General features: G+C 40.8%; 1 protein-coding gene and 1 pseudogene across 3 annotated transcripts in view; one reads left to right on the top strand and one right to left on the bottom strand.

Moving 5' to 3' along the window:
• The window catches only part of LOC148114686 (complement factor H-related protein 5-like), a 159185-nt gene that overhangs the window by 101456 nt on the left and 41232 nt on the right, over positions 1–16497 (bottom strand). For both annotated transcript variants that reach the window (XM_087890064.1, XM_087890065.1), the window contains exons 7-11: positions 13586–13780; positions 12521–12703; positions 8357–8533; positions 5260–5433; positions 1380–1562 (exon numbers count right to left, since the gene is read on the bottom strand). In XM_087890064.1, the coding sequence (XP_087746190.1) occupies positions 1380–1562; positions 5260–5433; positions 8357–8533; positions 12521–12703; positions 13586–13780 (912 nt within the window). The remainder of the gene's footprint in view (positions 1–1379; positions 1563–5259; positions 5434–8356; positions 8534–12520; positions 12704–13585; positions 13781–16497) is intronic.
• On the top strand, positions 9448–15325 carry LOC148114687 (uncharacterized; annotated as a pseudogene). Its single transcript, XR_015733170.1, has one exon. The product of XR_015733170.1 is annotated as an uncharacterized LOC148114687 (transcript).

Here is a 16497-nt window from a genome sequence, read left to right as displayed (position 1 = left end):
ATGTTTGGTGGACCTGTAGGAAAGTTAAGGCTTTTTGGATAAAAATATGGTGGGTCATGCAGAATGTTTTGAAGAAAAAAATTCAATTTTCTCCACAATTGTTTTTATTGGGTATAGTTAAGGGTTTTACACGGGGTGAAATAAAATTAATATTGTATATGATAACAGCAGCAAGATTGTTGATAGGTAAATATTGGAAGAATGAAGCTTTGCCTACTATCGAGGAATGGACTTTGAAGATGGCCAGTTTTGCAGAGATGGCGAAGATTTCAGCATATTTAAAAGATTGTTCACAAGAGACTTATGAATGGGAATGGAAAAGGTGGATAGAATATGTTCAGAACAAATACCAAACTAGAAAGTACCAAATAGCTTTTATTTGAAAACAATGTATTAGAAATATTTTAATGTAAAGAGATAAAGAGGGAAAATTATATAGGGGGAGGGATGGGTTCAGGTATATATATCAGTATTATTAGTTATGAGTATATAATAGGGAAGTCTGGGGGAGAGGGTTAGGGAGGGCTAGGGAGGACGGGAAGTTTGGGGAGGGAGGTGGGGGGGTGAAAAAAAGGGGTGAAAATGTAATTGTAAAACTTTTGCAATAAAAAAATAAATAAATAAATAAAAATAAAACATTATGGACAGTTTTTATTTTTTTTCAGTTTTGTTAGAGGCCTTTAATATCTCTGACAGAAAGTTCTGGTCAAATGAAGGAGGCAAATATATGTGAACATCCACATTCTACTGCTAACTCTCAATTTGTACTATATTACCATGACTTAAATATTTTTATTGCTAATTATTTAAATCATTTGCTGCAATTTTTTGTCATTTAATTTGCAACACTGAAGTCTCAAAATCTGAGGTGGTATTTTTAACATGAATTGGTGAACCAGCTAGCTACATTAAGCCCACATTCATTTTATTTCCAATACTTTGTCCCAAATTTTGCGAATATCATGCTACCTCTAGCAATGTCTGAGTTTACTATTTGTTCTGATGGAGCCATGGAAATGCTACAGAGAGAAGGACAGCTCTCAATTTATACTTCCTGTTGGAAGGAACAAAGACTCAAGTATTAGAACTAAACACAGGAATATATTCATGACTCATGAGATTATTAGACTAAATCAGAACACTTTAATTCCTCTATAATTTTGTTACTTAAACACTGGCAAGTAATCTCACCCTTTCCATTCTCTTCGAATAATGTATTGGAATCTGTTCTGAAGGAAGATTCCAGTTTGCACACCATGGAACACTCCCACCATCACTCCCCCTCCCAGATAAGTGCAAGAAACTTCCATGTTACATTTACAAGTCTGTCTGCTTATATTTCTTCTTGTGAAGACATCTTTCAAGCAGCTGCTGCTTACCTTTGCATGATGGTAAGGGTGCCCATTCACCATCCACACACTCTATGATTTTTGATCCATATAGTGCAAATGAGATCTCACACTGAACTTCCAATTGATCACCATGCTGAAATACTGCTTTAGGTTCACCAGTAACTATGCCATGTGAAATGATAGGTAATGCCGGACAAGGTTTAACATTTTCTTAAAAAAAGAGAATATCACTTTTATTTTGAGTGTTTATTCAAGTCCCACAGGGATATGCTTGAATTTTATTATTGTTATATCTATTGCAACTATTACAACAACTCAGGACCAAAAGCAGTAGAAGAACAGTAGTAGACAATGTTTGTTAAAAATGTCAATATAGATCTGGTGTCCAAGAGTATATATTAGAAATAACTTTAAAAACATAACTAAGTAGATTTTTTGTGTCTACTATTGCTATCTGTTACTCATTTCCTCCCTTACCCTCAAAAAGGTGCAAAGACAGGTGAACAAAGACATATAAAGTTGTAGTAATAGCTAGAAACGCTTTTCAGCAAAGTCTACATGTGAGTTTTCAATAATTGTCGTCTTCAAAGCATGTGGAAAGTTAGAAGAGGATCAACTCTCCTGACTTGGTACTAACCAACAGGGGAAAAATGAATGAATAAAACATGGGAATGAACAATGTATTAGAAAGTTGAGGAAAGTTATATTTAGAACCAAGTGTTCCATTTTAAGAAAATTAATGCTGTACATGGTCAAACATTTATCTTAAATGCCTAGAAGGAATCCCAAGAGGGCCGGTTGGCTAAATATCAGAGCAAAGACAATTTTCTCTTTCAGATTAAATACTGAACAAAACTCAGAAGTAAGTAGCTTTTGTTGTTGAGTCATCCATGGCTGAAAGAAAAGGAACCTTTGATACCTTCAATCACAGTAACATTCTGGACTAGTTTAGGAACTTGGGAAGTGGGGCACTTATTGAGATGTTTCTTCTTATTCCAGGGCTTGTTCCAGTCAATGTAAGGTGGAACAGTGTAGTCTGAACCTCTTGCTTAGTTGGGTGACTAAAGCCTTAGCCCCATCCCTTTCTAAAGATCTTTATGAAGCTGTTGGGGGAGGTCATTCACCAATTTCTATGCAATATTATCCTATTTTAATTATACCTAGTTGTACATTTCTGTCCCTAGTTGTTCAAGTGAAACTGTCACAGTTTTGTCACAGTGTTCAGATGGATGTGAGGGTCTGAATAGGGAAGAACAGATTTTAGATCCAGCCTAAACAAGATCAAGTGGCTATGGGTTATTTACCTTATCAGTCTTAGACCTGGAAAGATATCAACCTTGACTCTGAGTGGAATTGCACCTCTTTGCTTGGGTTCAGTTCATACTTCTTGCACACATGGCTCATGTTTGAAGTGGCAACTGTGGCTGGGGAGCTTTGCAAAGCTTCATCTTGCATACCAATTGTGCTTGATCCTGACCAGGGGTGGTTTCTACTTACCTTTACTACCGATTCACAACAGGATCACACGTGTGTGCGCGCTCACTTCACTTGTGTGCATGCTTTGCTTATGCGCATGCGCAGAAGCTTTTGCACATGCGCATGATGACATCCGGGGCAGTGGGCGGGGCCTCCCACCGGTTTTACTACCAATTCTTGTGAATCGGTCTGAACCAGGGGCAACCCACCACTGATCCTGACTCAGACCAAGAAAGAGACATCATAGAAGGCTAGAATGCATTTTATTAATATTGCATATAGCTAACTTGCAGATTTGAATGTCTTTCCCCTCCTCCTTCTTTTATATGTTGTGTAAATTAAACTGGTTTTTGTACATCTGCCCCCTCATTTGGGCTTCTGCAATTTTTATTTCCTCGCTGACTTAGTAACAGCTCTTCTCTCTCTCTATCAAGGTCAACTTCTTTAGTTTTTATAGGGGTAATTCTCACAGTCATTAATGCCTTAGTAACCTTCTGATTGAATTATTGCAATGTGCTGTACATGGGACTATGAAAATTCTGGAAAATTCACTTGGTCCTGAATGCAATGATGCGGGTAATTATGTACGTCTCTCATTTTGCCCATATGACATATATACTCTGTGAGCTGTCATGGCTCCCAATAGGCTTCAAAGTGCAATTGAAAGTGCTAGTTACAATCTATAAAGCCCTACATGGGATAGGATTGGCTACTTGCAGGGCCAACTGCTCCCAAGTGTATATATTGATCTGATTTCCCTCAATGAATAATGTCATCTTATGGCACCCAGGTTGTCTGCTTTTCTGAGGGATGCGCCAGCCTTTTTGAAACATTTTCCCCCAATGTAAAATTGATCCTCACCTTAAACACCTTTAGAAAAGCAGCTAAGATCTTTCCTTTCTGCCTTTTGGTCAGGAAAACCAGATTTCTCAAATGACGAGTTTCTTACCACCATTTTATTTTCGTAATAAGGTGTTAATGGAATGTTTTTATTATTTGTTGATCATTTTATCTCTTTTTGTATCCTTCTTCTTGAGCAGGGGGTTATACTAGAAGACCTCCAAGTTCCCTTCCAACTCTGTTATTCTGTTACTACTTTATATATTTTTCTTTATGATATTCTTAATATTTTTTCTTTTCTATATCTGTTTCTTTTTTCATTTTTTCCTGCACTTTCTATTTTCCTTTTTTAGTTTGTATTTTTACTGTCGTAATTGTAATCTTTTATAAAGTTCGATAAAAAATTGTATGTTATTTAATGATTACAATAAAGAAATGGACTTCAAATACAGCTGCTACTTGTCAATACAGGAGAATTGCCATTTCTTTCCTTTTGCAATATACATTTCTGATTTTGTGTAGCTGGTCAGTTTAATATTACAATAGATTTGTAATTCTGCTATCTGACTTCTTTTTGTGCTTGGTTATGTTAAAATTACATTCAAAAGTCCTATTAATATTATTTATTTATTTATTTATTTATTTATTTATTTATTTATTTATTTATTTATTTATTCAAACTTCTATACCGCCCTTCTCCTTCCGGACTCAGGGCGGTGAACAGCCAAGATAAAAAACATTTATACATAAAGTTAAAAATAGATTTAAAATAATTAAATAAATTTGGCCCGTAATTTAAGACTTATCAATTTAAAAATCCGTATCAAATTTTAAAACCAACCATAAAATCAGGACAGACCGGCTAACTGAAAAAAATAAGTTTTTAGGGCCCGACAAAAAGTCCGGAGGTCGGAGATCACTCGTATCTCTGGGGGTAGATTGTTCCAAAGGGTAGGTGCCACCACAGAGAAGGCTCTCCTCCTGGGGGTCGCCAGCTGACATTGTCTGGCCGACGGCACCCTGAGGAGGCCCTCTCTGTGGAAGCAAACTGGCCGGTGGGAGGCTATTGGTGGCAGAAGGCGGTCCCGTAAGTACCCTGGCCCTAAGCCATGGAGCGCTTTAAAGGTGATCACCAACACCTTGAAGCGCACCCGGAAGTCCACCGGAAGCCAATGCAGCTCACGCAGGAGAGGAGCCACATGGGAGCGCCCCGTCACTCCCATAATCCCCCGCGCGGCCGCATTCTGCACCAGTTGGAGCCTCCGGGTGTACCCCAAGGGGAGCCAATGAAGCCAATGAAGAAGAAATAACCCCATTGCCTCTAAAATATAAAAAAACCTGAAAAACAATTAATATTACTATTCATATAAGCATTTTGTTTTCACAATTTAAGAATACAGTTGTATATGTATAAATGAAGATGTGAGAGACCCATTTAATGCATCCTGCTAAGAGAAATCTGTTTACTGGCCACTGATTAGCTTTCCTCACACAATCTAAGAAACAGACCATATTTTTAGAAAAACCTATCCCCTAATTTCCCTCCTCCCACCTCAAATACAGTAATAATTCTTAAATTGCCCATTTTTACCTTTACATATTGGAGGCTGTGGAGACCATCCAAAGTGATAACATTGTGCAGATTCAGAGCCAACTCTTGTGAATTCTTCATTACATTTAAAATGTGCCACCATTTTATGCTGAAAAATGTCCTCTCTTGGTTCAATTGTGCCACTTTCCAAAAATGGAATATTACATACTATGGCTATACAAATTTGAACAAAATAGAATAAAGTTATTTCAGAATGAAACTGCTTGCCAGAAAGTTTGAGACACTCATGCTTATATATAAAATAAACAATATTTTATACTCCTTAAGTGCAATATGAGTTCGACTATATATTCCTCAGAGTTTCCCAGTAGATTGTCATCCAGGAATCCCTTATGGCTTCTGATGGCACTATTCTACATGTCACCAGATGTGAGACCCTGTTCAGTAAATTGCACTCTAGTGATTAACTGGGATTGTTGCTGTAGTTCCTACTGTACAATAAACTCCCTACCTGAGCTCCTTCATTCCATTTCTAGGATGAAAGTGTGGTTCCCCAGACTTTAGAGGACTTCAATTTGCCTTCTCTGGGAGTGGGATCAGATGGCTCAGGAGTTCATGCCAATCTTGATGGTCATGGGCTTATCTCGGATCACCCAGAGCCCAACATGGGATAATTATCACACTCCAGATCTGGTTTCCTTTGGAGTAGTGGCTGTGTGATCTGGAATTGGGAGAGCTTCTAGTGTTTTAGATCACACCCTGATTACTATGGGATTCTCAAGTGCCTCTATGGGTCCATTAGATTGGTGTCTTAGATGATGGATACATAGGTTTCAGGAGAGCTGGGTGGTTATTCCTGCTCATCTGCTTTACGGTCCATCCAAAGACTTGGTCACTGGTTGGAATAAGAGGTGGGGGAGGGGGGCTAAGGCATTGTATCAGATAGCAACCATGCAATCTTTCCTCTCAAGAATCCTGCCATTTCTCATGGCTTATGAAAAAGCTGAGGGAGATGATCGGACAGAAGAGAGCCTTGATAATACAGTGGTCTACGCACCCTGTTATTAACACAGCTGCCTGCAATTTACTGCTGGTTCGAATTTCTCCAAGGCTCAAGGTTGACTCAGCCTTCCATCCTTTCTAAGGTAGGTGAAATGAGGACCCAGTTTGTGGGGGCAATAAGCTGACTTTGTATAAGTATACAAAAGTATGAAGGCTATTGCTTAACGCATTGTAAGCCGCCCTGAGTCTCCGGAGAAGGGTGGCATATAAATCATTTTAAAAAAAAAAAAAGAGAGAGAGAGAGAGATGTATAGAGTATTTCTGGCACTCAGCAAAGGACAAATGTGACCAAATATGGGTTAGAGCCTCTATTAAGGTTTATCGTGTGGCCATAAGGATGATGAAGCTTCAATGCTTCTATACCCCTACTGCATGCACTAGGATAGTTGCTCCATGGCCCTGTCTAGGGTGACACAAGTCCTTTTGAATAAAGGGGAGTTTGAAAAATGTTTTGTAGGAGCATATGGAGAAATTTGCTCAGAATCTGTTAGAAAAAAAATGCTCAGATAAGTTCACAATTAGATGCCAGCCTTGTTGCAGGTCCAGAGTAGATGCCTGGGAAGAAGTCTCTTATTTGGAAGCAGTTTGAACTGTTGGACCTGACAAAGTGGATCGGGTACCTAGGAATGGGAGTTCAGCCATCTTCTCTATAGATACATGTCCCTTCTGTCTCATTAAAGAAGCCTGTATGAGACTTTAGCCACTGCTAAACATTGGACAATTTTAGTCCAGTATTTAACCTTGTTTTGGAAAGGTGGTTGAGAAAGTTGTTGTACAGAGCTTCAGATGACCTTGTGTTTGGGAAATAGAGCCAGCTGCTCTGCCCTTTGGGCTCCTTATAGAGTGGGGGACAGGGTAATGACATTCCAGAAGTGGGACCATTTCAAAACTGCCACAATTCAGCATTTTCCGCTTTAGCAGCACCTAATTATTATGATTATCAAGTCTTATGAAACTAACAATCTTGTGATTAATCTTTAAAAATATTTCTCAATCAATCAATTGGATTTGTACATATATACCCATCAAAATAACAGCGTTCTGTGCACCTTTGGCATTTAGTCATACCGGCCACATGATCACAGAGACGTCTTTGGACAGCACTGGCTCTTTGGCTTTGAAACGGAGATGAGCACCGCCCCCTAGAGTTAGGAACGACTAGCACATATGTGCGAGGGGAACCTTTACCTTTACCTTTTTACCCATGAAAATAAATGTCAATGTCAAGTAGAATAGGTCAAATAAGGAATTCGAGATCCCCATTTTATCTAAACAATAAAAGCTGTTTTAACAATATTTCAATAGATATTAAACTTTGCATTATTCAATAAAAATGATATCTTGGACATTGGACCAAATTGCAAAAGAAATGGGTAAATTAACCTATTATCAGATATTAAATCAGACTATGTTTCAATCAAACATGTTTTGGCAATGCCTAAAATCGTTAAATTAGGCCATGTTATTGATGGTATCTTCCTTTTTAGGATTTTTCCTAGTGTTTCTTGTTTTGCATTGTGCTTGCCTAGTCACACAGTAAAACTGTCAATGCATAAGGTGATGAGGATTTTTATTTTTCAGTCAGCTTGTCTCACAGCCTGATGTTTATTGGTCCAAGGTTACCCAGCTGTTTTCTGAATTGAGGGGAAGACTTAAAACTGGATTTCCCTGCATTTAGTCCAGTACCATTACACCTTGCTGAATCTCCCAGGCATAAACTATGGATGGATGATTATAATGAGATATGGTTATCCATTTTAATATTTATATTATTTTATATTATTTATTTAACATCTGTGAATATATGATAAATAGATTATTATTGAGAAAGTTATAGCTAATATTTAGAAATTACTGGAAGAACAAATGGGAGAAAATTAAATAAACAATTTAATTATTCTCCTTTTTTTAGTTTCTATTTGAAAAGCCAATTTCTGAAAAATAATTTAGGATTACAATACTTTTAAGTATATATAAATATAAATGCAACATTATGGAAATCATCAGGAAAATATTCTTGATGAACTATAATTTCCCAAAACTGGGTAATTAGACTGGTGTTTCATTAACTTACCCACACAGCTAGGAGTAGGTTCCCATCCTTTTTCAGTGCATGCTACGGTGTCATCGATGGTATTTTTAGTGATTTCAAAACCCTCTTTACATTCATAGTGAAGTTTGTCTCCAGGAAAGAAAACAGACTTAGTTGTGTTGAAAATAAAATCACCTTCAGGTGGCTTTAAGCATGTCTCTGTGGAATCAAAGAGTGAATATTATCAATGTCTCACTATTCTTTTCTCATGAGTCTAAGCTCAACAATTCTCACCAAGGAATGACCTCTTAGGTATAGGCACATGCACAAAGCAAATGATGAGTTGCTATAAATAAACTCTCACTGCTTCACGCTAGTGATTTTGGCAAACATAGTTAGTTGCTTTTTAACCAGGTTAGTGGGTCACATTAGACAATCTGGTCTTGCAGACTGCTTCACTGACCCTTTCATGATTCTAGCATCTGAACACATATACATAGTTATTCAGGATTGTGCTGTAGTTGTGGCTACCTACCCTGCAGACAAGTCGCTATGTGAGCACTTTGTGTCTTTCAACAGTTTTTGTTTTTGAATCTGAAGTAAATTTTGTGCTTATTATATGTTGTGTAGAGAACATGGCAGATGTTCAACAAGTTTTCTTGCCCTTTTGCAAGTTTAAGGATATTTAACTCTCTGTAAAGGGAAAATCCATAATATATGTTTTCTGTTTGCATCTATAGGATATTTGTGGCATAAGCTCTTGGGAGGACAGGAAATAAAATGCAAATTGTATGTTTACAATAAAAGCAGTGGTGGGATATAGCCAGTTCGCACCACTTTGGGAGAACCGATTGTTAACTTTCTGAGCAGTTTGGCAAACTGGTTGTTGGAAGAAATCATTAGGTCAGAGAACCGGTTGTTAAATTACATGAATCCCACCACTGAATAAAAGGGTACACAGATTTAGACTGCAAGTTATTTTTTCAAATCATGAACAAAAACAATAATTTTATACTATGAGCCTATAGTTAGACTTCTTGAAGAGATACATTTAGAGTTACAGGAGGGGGGAGCGGACCTGGCGGGTATTACGGAGACCTGGTTGGGGGAGGAGGGGGGTGCCTCTCGTTGAAATGTGCCTACCAGGTTTCCGTGCATTCCATCAGCCAAGGGCCCAGGGTAGGGGCGGGGGGGTGGCGGTTGTGATAAAGGAAGGTCTTGATCCGAGGGAGGCCACTGTTCCTCAGATAGCCGGCTGTGAATCCCTCCTTGTGAAGTGGGGTCGTGGGGTGCAGATGGGCCTGCTGGTTGCGTACCTGGCTCCCTGCTGCATGGCGGCGGCCCTGCCCGAATTGCTCAACGTAATAACCGGGGTGGTGGTTGATACTCCCAGGCTTATGGTCCTGGGGGATTTCAACCTGCCATCCATCGGTGAAACGTCAGAAGCGGATCAGGAGTTCATGGCTTCCATGGCGGCCATGGACCTAACCCAGTTAGTGCATGGCCCAACTCACATGGGGGGACACACTCTGGACTTGATTTTTGTTTCTGGTCAGTGGCTAAATGGTCTGGACATAGGGGATGTAGTCATTGAGTCCTTGTCATGGTCGGATCATTCTCTCCTTTGAAAGGACCTTCAAACTGCTACACCCTGCTGCAGGGAGGCGGAACCGATTAGGTGGTTCCACCCCAGGCGCCTGATGGACCCAGATAGGTTCCGGATGGAGCTTGGGCCACTCCCTGAGACTCTGGCTCACGACTCGACTGAAGACCTGGTGGCCGCCTGGGATAGGGCGGCCGCTGGGGCTTTGGATTGCATTGTGCCTTTGCAGCCTCTGACCCGGCGCCGATCCCATTTAGCTCTCTGGTTCTCCAAGGAGCTGAGGGAGATGAAGCACCGAAAAAGATGCCTGGAGAGCGGTTGGAGGACCATCCTTTCTGAATCCGACTGAACACTGGTGAGGTCTCATATTAAGATCTACCTAGTGGCGATAAGAGCGGCAAAATCTAATTATTTTTCCGCTCTTATCACGTTGGCAGATAATCGCCCGGCCGCCCTGTTTAAGGTGACCCACTCCCTGCTTCATCTGGGAGCATGGGAAGACCCCTTGCAGGGTAGGGCTGAGGATTTTGTGCAATATCTGCACAACAAAATCGCTCAGATTCGGGAGGGCTTGGACTCTGACTGGGTAAGTGCAGGCGGAGTGATGGAGGGGGGTCTTGAGAATGTTATCTGGGAGGAGTTTGACCTGGTGACTCCCGAGGACATGGACAGGATTCTGGATAGGCTTAGCACGGCCACGTGTTTATTGGACACGTGTCCCTCCTGGTTCGTACTGGCCTCCCGGGAGGTTACACGAAGCTGGCTCCAGGGGATTGTTAACGCTTCTTTGAGTGAGGGTTTCTTCCCCTCTGCCTTGAAAGAGGCGGTGGTGAGGCCCCTCCTCAAGAAGCCTTTCCTGGACCCAGCTGTTTTAGCTAATTATCGTCCAGTCTCCAACCTTCACTTTGTGGCGAAGATTGTTGAGAGTGTGGTGGCGTGACAGTTCTCCCAGCACCTGGATGAAGCTGTCTATCTAGATCCATTCCAGTCAGGCTTCAGGCCTGGGTACAGCACGGAAATGGCATTGGTCGCTTTGGTTGATGATCTCTGGAGGGCTTGGGATGGAGGTTGCTCCTCTGTCCTGGTCCTATTAGATCTCTCAGCGGCTTTTGATACCATCGACCATGGTATCATGCTGTGCCGGTTGGAGGGGTTGGGGGTGGGGGGCACCGTGTTGCGGTGGTTCTCCTCCTTTCCCTCCAACCGGTCGCAGTTTGTGTTGGCAGGGGGGCAGAGGTCGACCTCAAGGCGCCTTGTTTGTGGGGTGCTGCAAGGGTCGGTCCTCTCGCCCCTCCTGTTCAACATTTATGTGAAGCCGCTGAGCGAGATCATCTGTGGTTTTGGGGTGAGGTTCCATCAGTATGCTGACGACACTCAGCTGTACATCTCCACCCCGGACCACCCCAATGATGCCCTTAACATGATGTCCCTGTGCCTGGAGGCCGTGCGGATCTGGATGGGGAGGAACATGCTCAGACTCAACCCCTCCAAGACCGAGTGGCTGTGGCTCCCGGCATCCGATATAGTCACCTGATGCCATCACTGACTATTGGGGGTGAGTCTTTGGCCCCCACAGAGAGGGTCCACAACTTGGGTGTCCTCCTGGATGCACAGCTGTCCTTGGAAGAACATCTGATGGCTGTGGCCAGGGGGGCCTTTTATCAGGGTCGCCTGATACATAAGCTATATGTATTCCATAGTTTAGTGGCCTGATCTGAGTCTGTATTGGAATTCCTACATGTGCATCATGGGCCGAAGATTCTCACTTGTGTTTTGAATGTCCTGTATTCTGGTCCAAATCTTTTGGAGTTTAATGGGTGACAATATCAGATTAGCAACTAAATGTCTTAGATTAACAAAGTTTTGTCCACTTGCCACAATTCAACCTTTAGACACAATACAACTTAACTGACAACAATTAGAGGATAGTCATATTTTAAGACTTCTGTAGCATTATACAATTGTGAAAGCACTAATTCTTTTTATGCAAATATTATCATTCACACACACACACACACACACACACACACTCACACACATTAAGTTTTTAAAATGTGTTAGATGCAGTGAATTGTTTTAGTTGCAAAATATATATTAAAAGGTATTATCATGCAATTTTGATGTTTACTACCCTTTTCTTTAGTTTACTGTTCCTTAATAATTGCCATTTACCTATTCATTTATTTTTATATTTGTATACTGCCCAATACAATTGATACTGGGCCTCAGATCTTCATTGGAGACAAACTTAAATCCCCTTTACACATCAAAACACATCACACCCTCTTTAAAAATAATAAATATAATGAAAACAATTTTTAATTGGAAACAAACATCAACTGAAATATTTTTCTTCTAATCAAAAGGTAGCTTTTTATTGCAAATATTCAATAGATCTAAGTAGTAGAGGGCATTAAGTTTAATAAATAAATGATAGGCACAACTATGTGCATATACATAAACACCTATACATATCTTTACCCCAGTCAGAGCACAATTCCCTGTGGAAATATGAATCTTATATGAACACACACACACTCACACACACAGCATGATAAGCAATTTCAGGTCAGGCAATTTTAGCAGAGTTTCCTAAAGCTTACCTGGCTGGATACATCTTGGAGCAGGTGACCATCCCTTTTTTGTGCAAGTTATTGATGATTGCTGGTTTGCAGGAGAATATCCCATATCACAAACAAATGTAACGTCGTCACCTTCTATGTAATTGCTCCAGTAGTGATAAATGATGCGACCATAATAAAAACGTTGAGCAGGATCACAGATTTCTAAAAGCAAAAGAGAGCAAATTGGTTTCATCATTTATGGTTCTTGGAAGGCTATTCATGCTATGCATGGTATCTAATTCACAGACAAGATGTGAAGAGAGGAGGAAGCTGATGAGGAAGATCCCTATTTTGCTATTTATATTTTATAAAAAACTCAGCTTTTGCCTCTCTCATTTAAGGTTTTAGTACACAAACTGTAGGCTCCAAAACAAATTTTAGGGTCCCTTGAGATGAGACAGCAGTGGAAGCATCACCCCAGCAGGCAGAAGAACCAAACAAGCTGAAATCTCTATAGCAGTGGTGGCGAAGCTTTTACTCATCAAGTGCTGAACAGGTAAGTGCTTTGCACGCTTTGTGCGCTTTGCGCATGTGCGTGCTATCCACCCTAATGTGTGGCTCCTCTGTGTGCTGCGCATGCAACCGGACAGCACGCCCCCATGCACTGTGCATGCAACTACACCATCTGCACATATGCACAGGTTTTGCGCGGTTCCCCCATGCACTGTGTGCGCAATCACACCATCTGTGCATGTGTGTGTGCACATGCACACACTGCACACAAGTACTCACACTTGTGCAAACACACACACATGCGCAGGAAGTTCCGAAAATGAGGTGGGTCCCCTGAATTGCACGCATGTGCACCGAAGGCCCGGACACTAGATGGGGGGCACACACATGCGCAGCTGCAGGTGAGTTGGGTGACAGCTCGCATGCCCGTAAAGATGGCTCTGTGTGTCACCTCGGACACACATGCCATAGGCTCACCATCACAGCTCTATAGGATGCTACTTCTTCCAAGTTAAAGAAAGGTCAGGACAGCATCTGATCTGTTTTGTTTGTACTTGGCAATATCTACTGCAAAGAGGAAGAATTACTTACTGAAACACTTTGGTTCTGGGTCATAGCGGGAACTGATGCACTTTGCTGTTTGCCATGTTTGCTTGTTTTTAGGCAGATAACCACCATAACAATAAAACTGAATTGATTGTCCCTCCCATATTGGAAATGGTTTATACCATTCAAAATGATCAGCCATTCTTCCATTTTCGATACGGATATAGTCACAGCCCTTTCCTGAAGAAAAGGGATAGAAAAAAAAGTAAGGCACCCCCATAATTCAGAATATTCTATTGGTTCATTTGCTTTGCTTTAATTTGTACTGGCATCAGAGACGAACTTCTTATTAAATGTTGTTGCAATACCAGAATCTGATCTGGATTTCTGCCCTGCATCTAAGAAAGAACAGAGAATGACAGTGACTGAAGGGGAAATCAAAGGCCCTTATTTCTTCTGTTTACAATCTGTGAGGACTGTAAGGAGAATGAAATGATGTTGATTTGACATCTTCAATCTTACACTGTAAAATGGGACTGAACTTCTTTCTATCTTCTTTTTATCACTGCACAGTGACTTATTCAACTATTATGATTCTTGCTGTTATTGTGATTATTATATTTTCATCCTGCCTTTTCATAAATGAGTCAAGGCAGCAAACATAGTTATACTTCTAGCTTCTATTTTCTCTATCACCTATGAGGTGAATTGGGCTGAGAGAGTGACTGGCACCGTATTACCCAGTGGCTTTCATACAAGGTAGGACTACAACTCACAGTCTCCTGGTTTCAAGATTGGCACCTTCACAATTATAACAAACTGGCTCTAGAGTATATATTTAATGAAAAGCTAAGTGAGAAGTAAGAAAGAAGTACATTTTTAACCTTCCTGGAGACACAGGTAAAGTAACAGTTCTTTCCTTGTGGGAGATCCGCAATACTTCCAAAAGAGCTTCATCATAACGTGCAGGATTTTCTGTGCTTTCCTGCATGAATGGCTTCTCCTCAGTAATCCTGGGCCTAGCATCACTAAGATTTCTAAAATTAAACCTCTAAGGTTCTTCCCACTCAATCTGTCTCTCATGATTAGCTGTTTTCTTATGTTCTCCTGCACTCTAGTTTAAAAGTGTACCTCTTTGTTTTTTAAATATTTTGTTGCTGCTAACTAGTGATTAGTAGTGGTGAATAATTACAGTAGAATGGTATATAGGCAGCAAATCCCTTCCTAGGAGCTCAGCTGATGCATACAGGTATTGCTTTTGATGAAACTTGCACAAGTGTGGTTTTCATATTCCAGAGGGATTAGGTTCATTCATACAGCAACCTTTTAACTGGTCTGCTGAATCCCACGATACTAAATAATCAAGAGTTCTGATATATTCTGATACATCAAGATATATTCTGGAATTCACTATCTGACTCCGTGGTTTCATCCCTAAACCCCCATAACTTTAACCTTAGACTGTCTACTGTTGACCTCACCCCATTCCTAAGAGATCTGTAAGGGGCATGCATAAGCGCACCAATGTGCCTACTGTCCCTGTCCTACTGTCCCCATTTATTCGTATCCATTTCCTGTATTCATAATGATGTTTATATTTATATCTGTTATCTTATACATGCTTGACAAATAAAATAAATAAATAAAAATAAATATTCATCACCAAGGAACTTTTAACAAGGTTTGCATCAATAACAAGCTGAGGACTAATTTATATTGCTTTGGTCCTAAAAGAAAATGCTTTCCTCAGCTAATATTTTACGAAATGACTCTTTACAGTTAAAAAAAAAACACCAAAAACTTTGACATCAAGAAAATTTGTGCAACTTTTTCCCTAAGCCTTTACTCCTTTCTTCTCTTTCCAGTTCTAAGCTTAAGATCCTGAAACATGTGCCCTTCAGGTACAAGGATATCATTAGATGGGGGGTGGGGGGAGTTTTTCGACTGGAAGCATCGCGGCGAGACAGTCTGGGAATTTGTGGGCTCTGATGAGCTCCGCAAAAACTGGACTGACGAACTGCTGCCAAGGGGTCTTTGGACTGGAACCATCCTGTAGGGACGGGGGTGAAGGAGAGGCACCTCGGGAGACCAAGAGGAACAGGCAAATTCCTTGATGGTCAGAGCTAGCTCTCTATGACTTGGCGGCAGGGGCGGCAGCCATTGCGGCTGTCACGAAGCTGGGGCAACCGGACTAAGCATGGAGCAGGAGTGGTGAATTGGACAGAGTTTTTGGAGCTGGTTGAGTGTTAGACAATTCATAATAAGGGGAAAAAATTTAAAACCTGAAGACCCCTAGTGAGAAAACGGCGGCTAATAAGCATGGGGAGAAGAAAAGAGGACATTGGAGCATATTTTTAAAGAGACAAAAAAAGAACCCGAATAGAAAATTGATCTTTGAACAAAACGATTTGGAAATAATGTGGAAAATCTTTAAAATGTAAGAAATTACCTCAAGATTGATTAAAGGATCCAAAAGGAATAATTAGATCCTTTTTCTCTCCTCTTTCTTGTGAACTTCAAGTAAAATAAAAAGAGAATAGATAATAAGCCTTGTAACAGAAGTGCTGTATAAACAAAAGTAAACAGGGACTTCCGGTTTCCTTGTCTTCGGCGACGGCGGCGCTCTTTGAAGCTCCGCCAGCCCCGCCGCCTGTAGAGCCGCTTCGAGACGAAGAAGCGGCTCGAAAACTTCTAAATCCACAGGATTGAAGAAGGAGAGATCGCAGGGCACAGGTTGAGCCCCTGTAACCCCCCAGGGAAGTTTCTGGGGAGAGAACAGGTGTGGCTCCCTCCCAACCTGCTGGAACTCCGGGCGACGTGGGACGATTCTGCTCTTGCAGAACAAGCCGGCTGCAGGAAACTTAAAGCGAAAGAACCAGTTTTAATAAACAGCGAAACTACCTGAATCCTGAAATTTGGAAACGCAAGTATTAGCACTTTGTTGACTTTTCAATCTG

Source organism: Pantherophis guttatus, chromosome 3, assembly GCF_059756535.1.
Source record: "Pantherophis guttatus breed Tessera chromosome 3, ASM5975653v1, whole genome shotgun sequence".
Taxonomy (NCBI): Eukaryota; Metazoa; Chordata; class Lepidosauria; order Squamata; family Colubridae; genus Pantherophis; species Pantherophis guttatus.
The sequence above is the reverse complement of the archived record's forward strand: the minus strand, read 5'-3'. Positions and strand labels throughout refer to the sequence as shown.